This window comes from Ochotona princeps, chromosome 4 (assembly GCF_030435755.1).
Source record: "Ochotona princeps isolate mOchPri1 chromosome 4, mOchPri1.hap1, whole genome shotgun sequence".
Lineage (NCBI taxonomy): Eukaryota > Metazoa > Chordata > Mammalia > Lagomorpha > Ochotonidae > Ochotona > Ochotona princeps.
This window is the reverse complement of record NC_080835.1, coordinates 72,696,490-72,706,049: the sequence shown is the minus strand read 5'-3', so window position 1 is coordinate 72,706,049 and position 9,560 is coordinate 72,696,490. Positions and strand designations below refer to the sequence as shown.

Here is a 9,560-nt window from a genome sequence, read left to right as displayed (position 1 = left end):
CAGTAAACACATTAAGCCTTTATAATCAAGAGATAAACAGCTTTTAAAAACATTTTTATTTTTGATGATGTTTACATTGTTGATCAGGATGGGAAGGATCAAGGATTAGGGGAAAATGGGGGACTCCATGATTTCCTCATCTTCTTTTCCTTCTTCCTGTATCTGGGGGGAAAGGGGAGAAGTTACACCCAGCCTCGTAACTACCCCAGCCCCCAGTGATGGGAAATGGCCAGCTGCTGTCATCTCAGAGTCCCCAATGTGGAGCATGTTCAGAGGGTTCTGCTCAAGTGGTTTCAGGTGAATTGCTCTCACAGCTCCAAGGAGGAGGAAATTTTTCCAAGGTCTTTTGACTAACATTTGCATGTGCTGGTGGGTGCCACGGCCCAGTCTGGCATAGCCCATGCCCTCAACATTTACCAGTGGGTGCTGTAGGTTGGTCCGGCTCAGTCTGCTCCCAGTTCTAGCTCGTGCTGGCAGTCACCCCCAATTCCATTTTTTAAAAAGATTTATTTATTTGTTTATATTGAAAGGCAGATCTACAGCGAGGAGGAAAGACAGAGGAAAATCTCCCATCTGTTGATTCACTTCCCAATGGCTGCAACAGCTGGAGCTGAGCCGATCTGAAGCCAGGAACTTTGTCCAGGTCTACTATGCGGGTGCAGGGTCCCAAAGCTGTGGGCCATCCTTTCCCAGGCCACAAGCAAGGAGCTAGATGGGAAGCAGGGCTAACAGGACACAAACTGGTGCCTATGTGGGATCTCAGTACGTACAAGGCTAGGACTTTAGCCGGGCCCACTAACCCATTCTTAAAATGTAAACAAACAACTAGAGATCACCAGTCATTTGAGGAAAGATATTCATAGAGATCAAAACAAATAAAAGATATTCACCAAGAATGTGGTAGCAGGCTTTTATTTAGCCTGGTAGCTAAGGCAGGAGCACAGAAAGCCCAAAGGAAAGGAGCTGAGCTGGGAATGATTCCAGGTTAAGTTCAATACTTTTTCACAGAGAAGGAAAAAAATTAGAAGCAAACACAGAAACTGTATTGGGAAGAGCACATTTAGTTTTCTTTTCTTGTTCTTTTTTTTTTATATAATTTATTTGTTTGAAAAGCAGAGTTGAAAGACAGAAATCTTCCATCTGTTGGTTTATCAGCACTCCCACCCCCAATCAAACTGTTACATTAGCCGCCAAAACTGCTCTAGTCTGAAATTTCTGCCCTTCCAGAGACCACTAACAGGACACTGGATTGGAAATAGGGCAGCCAGAGCTCAAAAAGGTAGTCAAACTAGTGCCCTTCTAGGGTACCAGTGTCACAGGTGAGAGCGTTACCGGCTATGCCACAACACCAGCTCCACAACCAGTTTAGCATTAATCATCTTCATAGGATTGTTCAAAGATGAGATGAAGCAGCGTGAATGATGGTAGATTGCAGAAGAGTTCTATGTGAAGGAGAGTTTATTTACTGGACAGTTGAGTAGTGATCACAGTGCCAGGCCCTGTGCTAGCTTCTGCGCGTGCGTGCTACTGCTGCATAACACATCGCTGCTGAACTTAATGTTCTTGGAACAACCCTAGACCTTTGGGATCTCCTACAGTTTTACGTCTTTAAAAAGAGCATTTATTTATTTGAAAGTCATAGTTGGACTTTCCATTCATTCCTCAAATGACTGCAGTGGCCAACCTAGGCTAGTCCCATTTGGAGCCAGGAGCCAGGAACTCTTGTCCTGGTGTTCCATAGGAGCTGCAGCAACCTAAGTACCCAAACTATCCCTGCTGCCTCCCAGCATCTGCATAAACAGGAAGTTAGAATTGAGAGTGAAGCTAGGACGAAACCCCAGGCCACTCCAGTCTGGAAAGTAAGTCTCCCAGAATCTTACCCACTAATCCAAGTGCCCAGCCCTGACCTCCCACAACCCCAGTGGACTAGCAGCCCTCACCGGCAGGTTTACTGGAGGCTGGGGAATCTTGCTGGCAAATCGGCCTGTGGAGCTGGGGAGGGGCCTTGGTTGCCTCCTGCAAGGACCTACCCACAGGGCTGCTTGGTGTCCTCAGGACAAGGCAGATGTCTGATCCAAGAGCAAGGCAAAGGAGAGCCATGATATCCTTCAGGATTTAGCCTTGGGAATCAATTATGGTGACCTCCACCAAGCCAGCCCCTTGGGTAGGAAAGGAACTACAAAGAGGGGACTGCACAGTAGTGTAGCACACTAATCTTCTATCTATAGTGCTGGCATATAGGTGTTGATTCTAGTCCTGGCTGTTCCACATCCCATCTAACTCCCTGCTGATGGCTTGAGAAAGCAGAGAAGTTCTCAGGCCCCTGCACCAATGTGGAAGATCCAGAAGAATCTCCTGGTTCCCAGCTTCACACTAGCCCAGCTTTGGCCTTTGCAACTTTTTGGGGAGTGAATCAGCAGATGGAAGATCTCTCTCTTGGTCTCTCCTCTCTCTGTAAAAATTTGCCCTTCAAATAAAAATAAAGAAATCTTTAATTTAAAAGCAAATAAACAAAAGAAGATGTGAATGCTGGCAGCTAGGCTACCAGGACCATCTTGGAAGCCGGTGGCCCACTGCTAACTATGGTGATGCAATGGCTTAGGCAATGGCTTCCATGTGGTTTTCCAGGGGCATGTGTGGGAATCTCGGTTCCCAGTATAGCAACGTGGAAAGGTGGTACTGGTGGCAGTGGAAAGTGATTAGGTCACTGTTGCAGGAAGCCACCCTCAGGAGGTATTACCCCAGTTCTTGAGGAGTCCTGGCTGTTGCCCAATGTTTTCTCCCCATCCACCGGGCTGCGAACAACACAGCCAAGACCCTCACCGGAACCTGCCAGGCTGGGGCCTCCCTTGTGACCTTCAGACTGAGCTTAATACTCCTGTTTTCCTTATACCTTTCTCAGCATCAAAAACAGAAAACAGATTCAGACAAATGGGGGACACACAGGTGGGGTGCCTGAGCCCAGGTGGCTGTTTTCTTAGACTGTGTTAACATCACTTGCTAGAGGGCATGGCAAGAGAAACGCACTGATAGGCAGGCATTTCCCTCCAATCTCAATGTCCTGACAGTGTGGTCTAGATGCCGAGGTCCCCAAAGCTCAAATCACCAGCAGCTCAAGGCCGCGCTCCTTTAACACCATGAACCTGAAGCTGCCGCTGGGCTCACCACTGCCACTGCTGTCTGCTCTCAGCTGTATGTCAGCCCTCAACCCTGGTTTCCATCTTGTCCTGCCGCCTATCACTCATAGTGACACAGAATCCCCATATAGCTCCAAGCTTGTTGTTTCCATCCCCTGAGCAAGCCACTGCCCGTACTCATGACCCGGGCAGCACAGAATGTCCTCTGATGATGGTGGAAGGGTGCCCACATCATGGGCTGTTTTGGATGCCACCTGCAGCCAGGCTGGAGGCTGCAAGAAAACCGACCTCTGCCCTGGCTGGGCCACCCAGGCACTAGAGCCCTCAAGGGTAGTGAACCCTCTGATGGTCCCAAGCACCCTGACCTTCGAGCTTGGCGTGTGTGTGTGTTTAGGGGTGTGGCTGGGTCTCTGCTTGGCAAAGTTCTGGAGTGCCCTGGGCAAGTCTTGTACTCTGGAAGTGATGAGGGCTCCAGTCTCACCTGGTGGCCAAGCTGTGTTTCCTGGAGAAACCCCAGTGGGGATTTAGTCATTCCCTTATTTCTGGTTTTGAAATAATACCCACAGGAGAAAGAACTCTTCCATCCATTGGTTTACTCCCCAAATACCTGCAGCAGCCGACACTGGGCCAGGCTGAAGCCAGGAGCCAGGAACTCCATCTGGGTCTCCCTTGTGGGTGATAGGGGCCCTGGAATCAGTGTCTGCTGCCTCCCAGACTGCGTTAGCAGGAAACTGGAACAGAAGCTGAGTAATTGGGACTTGAACCAGCACTCCCTAATAAAGGAAGTGAGCATACACCAAATGGGGCCTTAGCCCACTGTACCCCACAGCCCAGCCCGAATGGCCGGGAGATGAGAAGGTGAGTGGGAGGAGGGGACCAGGAGTCCTGCAACCTGCTGGCCTGCACAAGCTGCAGTGTGGAAACCAACCAGGACTCTGTCATTTAGTGTCCGACACCCCTTGTTCCATCAAACTCTCGGACAAACTTCCGGGCTGAGGATTGGCCTTGACCTTGCCTTCCAAAGGAGGCTCAGATACCTACCACAAAACTCTCAGGAGTCAGCCAGAAAGCCAGGATTCAAATCCAGATCTGATGGGCACTGTGGGGTGGCAGGTTGGGCCGCCCACGTGGGCACCGGATCAATCGCGGCTGCTCTGCTTTCAATTCAGCTCCTTGCTAATGTGCCTGACAGCCTGGGTGCTTGGGGCCTTTGACAACCTCATGGGGGCCCCAGATGGGATTCCTGGCTCCTAACTTCACTCTGGTTCAACCCCAGTCATTGTGACCATTTGGGGAGTGAAGCAGCAGATAGAAAACAGACCTCTTTCTTGCTTTCTTGTGCATGCTCTCTTTTTTTCTCTCTGTAATTCCACCTTTTAAATAAATAAGTAAATAAGTAAATCTTTTTAAGAAAAACAGGTCTGTCTAATTCCCAAGCATCATATAGCCTTTCCAATAGACAGATGTTTAATAAACAGGTGGTTTGATGAGCAGGTGCTGGGTCTGGCACTAGGGACCAGTATGAGAGAGACCTGGGCCAGCCTCTCCTGCAGGGATGTCACCCTGCAAGCACCTTGGGAGGAAGGGAGGATGCCACAGGGGCCTGCCCTGTGCCACCCACCTCCCCCTGCCGGCCCATTCCGAACTTCTTCCAGGGAAGCCTGAAGACTTGTGTTCCACTCTGGGGGAGAAACGGGTGACCCCTAGAAACCTGGAGTCAGGGGCAGCAGCCAAGAGGTTGAGTCCTGAGGGGTGAAGGCTTGATCCGGCTCTTTTCCCAGGTGCCTCCTTGTGGGAGGCAGGTGGTCCTGTGTCTCTGAGGGCATGCAGTGGGACAAGGTAGGTGGGGAGTGTGTGCTGCTCCAGAAGCTGCCACTGCCCACAGCTGGCTAGCTGTGCTAATGCCGTTGCCAGGTGCCTAGCAGGAGGTTTCTGGGCAGAGCACCCCAGGGCCCTGTAGGTTCTGGCACCTGTCCACTCCTCTTGCCTGGACTCATTTATGCTCCCAAGTCTCATTGTTGAGCTCCAGAAAGCATGGATCCAGCAGTCCAGACGTTTCTGAACTGTGAAGTGGGTGGGGCTAAACTACACTTGATGTAACTAAAGGCTCAGAACTTCATAGATGAGGAGTGACAGTGTCCTCCCCGCTGGATGGCGAATTGCCCAACACCATGTCTTGCTCACCTCTGGGCATCCCTTCTGTGGGAAAGCCCAGGGTCAGACATATGGCTTTATAAAAGCCATGTGCTTATTGTCCAGTGCCTCAAACAGCCATTGGCACATGGAGGAAGAAGGGTTTCAGTGATTATTTTTTAGGTAAAGGAGCACCAGTGTTACCTACTCTGTCTTTGGATAATGTATGTCCAATCCCCCATTCCCTTCCCAGCGCCATTCCCCCCAGCCTCCAGGTTCCCCCAGAGCTTGGGCAAGCATTGGTCTTCTGTCCATTTCAAGACACAAGGATTCCCACAGCAGCCCAGGCTAGCGTTCCAGGAGCTTTATTGAATAGTGAGAGGGGGCATCACCAGCCACAGGACATGTGCCCTCAAGCTCATACAAGAAGCGCTTTGGGACAGATGGACAGACAGGTGGCAGGGCAGGGCAGGTGCTGGGAGGGCCAGGGCTGGGGGCCCAGTGGTAGCTCAGCTCTCTACGGGGGCAGCGGGCAGAACCTGCACCTGTTCCTGCTGGGGGAGGCTGGGGAGCAGGGCTGGGATCTGGCTCTCTTTCTCCTTCAAGGTGCTGAAGAAGGAGTAGACCTTGTCTCTCAGGTCCTTCTCCAAGAAGCTCAGATGGCCTTCCACTTCCCCCGCATAGGGGCCCAGGCTCTGCCGGAGCTGCTCCACCTGCTGCACCAAGGCCTTGTTGAAGGTCTCCCCGTAGGGTTCCACATTGCGACGGAACTCCTCCACCTGCCTGTCCAAGTGGCCACCCAGCTCGGCCAGCGACTTCTGCAGGTCCTCGCTGTTGCCAGGCAGTTTGCTGCGCACATCCTCTGCCACGGGCGCCAGCTTCTGCCGCAGCTCCTCGGCACTGGTGGAGATCTTGGCCTTGAGCTCCTCGGCATTCTTCTTCATCTGGAAGGCCAGGCCCTCGAGTTGGCGGTTGAGCTTCTCCTGCATGTCCTGCGCGTAAGGGGCCAGGCTGCGCCGCAGGTCCTCCACATTCTGGTCGATCTTGGCTTTGAGGTCGTCAGCGTAGGGCGTGAGAAGTCCCTTAAGCTCCTCCACGTTCTGGTTGATCTTGGTCTTGAGCTCGTCGGTGTAGGGCGTCAGGGAGCCCTGCAGGTTGTCAGCATTCTCCTGGAACACGCGCTGCATGCGTTGTGCGTAGGTGACCAGCTGGCGCCGCAGCTGCTCGGTCTGCTCATTGACCTTGGTGCGTAGTTCGGTGGCGTAGGGCCCCAGGCGCTCCTGCAGTTGCTGCATGTTGTCTCCGATGGTCCGGCTCACCTCCTGGGCGTGGGGCAGCAGCCGGGCACGCAGATCCTCCAGCTCCTTCTGAATCTCCTCCTTCATCTTCGCGGAGTCCTGGGTCAGGCGCTGCTGCAGCTCTGTGGCAAAGGGCAGCAGCTTTTTCTGCAGGTCTTCCGTGTATGCGTTCACTTCCCCGAGTTTGTCCTGGAAGAGGGTGCTGCAGACGAAGGGCATAAGGGGGCCGGCTTTAGGCTTGGCGGTGGGGAGAGCCCAGGCCGCTGGCACTGCGGCCAGAGACAGGCAAACAAGCAGGGGCTCTGGCTTCCCCCATCCTTTCCCTGTGGCCTGCCCCCATGTGGATCATGTCGTCAGAGAATGGAAGCAATGAACTACAGCAAGGAATGAGCCTGGACCCATCTCTGATCACATGACCTCCAGTATTGTGTAAAGTGTTAGGATTGGACTTTAAGGTCCTTCCCAGCTCGGTAGTGCTGCGACCTGGGATCCCACTGTGTCGCAGAAGCTTTAGCCCAACGATGGGCTCCCTAGTGTGTGCCCAGACACTGCCTCAGTTTGCCCACCTCCTCCCCTTTCACAGTGTCTCTCCTTCTGGAGTGTGTCAGTACCCAGCTCAGGTGACATCTGCCTCATGTCCCTTCCCCACTTAACCTTGAGCCTCAGTGTGGGGAGGGTTCCATCTTGCAACACTCTGGGAAGAGACTTTTGGGGTTATTCAATCTGGCCTCCCTTCTTCCCTGTGTGGCTACCCAGTCCAGGGCACAGTGTGACCTTTAAGAAGCCCCCACCCCTCCTCCTCCGTCCCCCAGTGCTGCCTCTTACTTGAGCTGCTGGGTGAGCTCTGACTTCTGCAGCTGTTCCACAGCCTCCTTGGCATTGTTGCTTAGCTGGGTGAAGTAGTTCCACATCACAGTGGCCACCTGGTCTGCATTGACCTCCGCCTGGGTGCCTGGGTAGGGAGCAGAAAACAGCTGGAGCCGGCCAGCCTCCCTCTGGGGCCCTCCACTCTGGCTCCAGGCTGCAGGCTGGTTGTTGATAGGGAAAGTCCCACCCAATGTCTCCCTCCTCAGACTTCATTCACGGCAAATCTCAGGCATACAGGGTAGTGCAGCAAAGCTGGTAGCTCTAAGACTAGGAAACTGATGAGCCAGTTGGTGCCTGGGCAGCCTCCAAGTCTACCTGAAGCTGGGGGTAGTGACTACATTCCTGGGCCTGACCCAGTCTCTCTACTCTGCCCACCCATCACAGTCCATCCAGAAGTCCCTTCAAAGACAGTTCCTACTTACCAGTAAAGGCCACCAGGGCCAGGGTCAGGGCTACAGCCTTCAGGAACATGCTGGGCTCCTCACTGGGCTGCAGGGCTCTTCTGCTGTGTTGGATCTTTCCTAGAATCAGAGGGAGCCCGAGGAGAGGCCTTGGACTGTGCACCTGTGCCGCTGAGCTGACTGACTGGAGTTCGGAGCCAGCCAACCCTTAAAAGCCCCTGCAGGTGACTCCCCGCCTCCCTTCCCTGGTGTGACTCCACGCTGGAAGGTGACACGTTCCCAGGAGGCCCCTTGGACTTTAGTGACTCCTCGGCGACGTGGAAGCTGACGGCAGACCGGGGCTTAGGCAGCAGCAGCCAGAGTAGTCCTGCGGCTCTGCCCCACCCAGCATGCAAGGGCAGGAAAGGGCGGCCAGTGGTTATAGGGGCTACATGGTCTTTGTAGCCCCCTTGGGCCAGAGTGACAACTCTGACTCTGTGCCAGCCTCGGTAGGGGATAAAGTCCACATCTCTGTCTGCCCAAGTAGAGGAAACCTCCCTCCCCCAACCCCACACCTGCCACCAACCCTGACTCCATACCAAGGGAACCAGATGCTGGACTGTGCCCGCCCCGGCTGTAGTTGGGGCAGTGAGTTTGGATCTAGGTACAGCCAGGAGGCAGGGCCCCCTTGGGTAAGGGTGCCACGCTATGCCAGCATGAGCCTCAGCTTCTCCTCTGTACAATGGAGTGATTTGGCACACTAAATGAGATGTTGCTTACAAATGGGATCATACAGTGCTGAAAAATTAGCTGTTATTATTATGCTTATTACTGCTTGCTTTGGACATGGAGTGTAACAGAGGAAGAGTGGCAGAATAAGATCCCACCTGCTAACGATTGCCAAGGGGATTCAAGGCGAGTGACAGCCTGAGGTCTGATGGCTACCCACTGGCATCAGCCACACCCTCTGCCCCGGCAGAAGCAGCCAGCTCGTGTGGTCTGGCAGTCCCTGGGGGCCCTCCTTGCCTAGGCATGGAGGGGGAAGAGCTGGTGCCGAGGTTTCCTTCTTGGACTTTTAGTGGTGTCCCCAGTTGAGGCTACGTGCACAAGCTGAGAGGACCACGCCCTGCAGTCAGCTCAGGTCACTCTGCAGGAGTACATGCTCGTCTGACAGCTCATTGTTCTGGGCTTCCGTCACATGATCACATGACAACCAGCAGTGTGGTCCCCAGCTGTGCTGACCCTGACTCACTGCCTCATCCTTTATCAGACCCCGCAGGTGGCTCACTGTCTCACAGGCTTGAAGATAGCTGAAAGGTCCCAGCCCCCTTGCTACCGGGTGTCTGCCCTGCCCTGTGCTTGGCTGTCTCTGAGGTCCGTAAGCTCACTCCCGTCTCAGCAGCCCAGGCAGTGTCTCAGCGACTGCTGCATTTGGACTCCCTGGGTCCACACCTGTGTGGTGTCCTGGTAGCCTCTGTGGGACATGATGCAGCCCCGTTTCATGGGCTCTGAAGATGACGGGATGCCATATGTGTGATGCTTGCAACCGGGCCTGGCCAGGCCATAGTAGGTGTTCGTTACATGGTGAGTTTCACACCAGAAAGGCTTACTACCCTCCTGTACCACTGACTCACCCATCTTTAAGATTTGTTTATTTTTATTTGAAAGACAGAGTTAAGCGAGAAGGGGAGAGAGGGAGAATAAGAAGGAGAGAGTAAGAGAGAGACAGGAGAGAGACTGATTTT

At 53.5% G+C, this 9,560-nt stretch overlaps 1 protein-coding gene across 1 annotated transcript; it reads right to left on the bottom strand.

The window, feature by feature from the left end:
* Positions 1-5,632: 5,632 nt before the first annotated feature.
* APOA4 (apolipoprotein A4) lies at positions 5,633-7,978 on the bottom strand. Its single transcript, XM_004585102.3, has 3 exons — positions 7,858-7,978; positions 7,394-7,520; positions 5,633-6,770 (listed from the first exon to the last, which is right to left on the bottom strand). Exons 1-3 carry the CDS (start codon positions 7,904-7,906, stop codon positions 5,780-5,782), a joined length of 1,167 nt encoding a protein of 388 aa, XP_004585159.2. The 5' UTR covers positions 7,907-7,978; the 3' UTR covers positions 5,633-5,779.
* Positions 7,979-9,560: the final 1,582 nt, after the last annotated feature.

Excerpts from the sequence above, each read along its gene's own strand:
- APOA4 (XM_004585102.3), bottom strand. The coding sequence starts at position 7,906 with ATGTTCCTGAAGGCTGTAGCCCTGACCCTGGCCCTGGTGGCCTTTACT. Across the intron at positions 7,521-7,857 it reads GGCCCTGGTGGCCTTTACTG|GCACCCAGGCGGAGGTCAAT; the intron begins GTAAGTAGGAAC and ends CTCCCTACCCAG. Across the intron at positions 6,771-7,393 it reads GAGCTCACCCAGCAGCTCAA|CACCCTCTTCCAGGACAAAC; the intron begins GTAAGAGGCAGC and ends CTTCGTCTGCAG.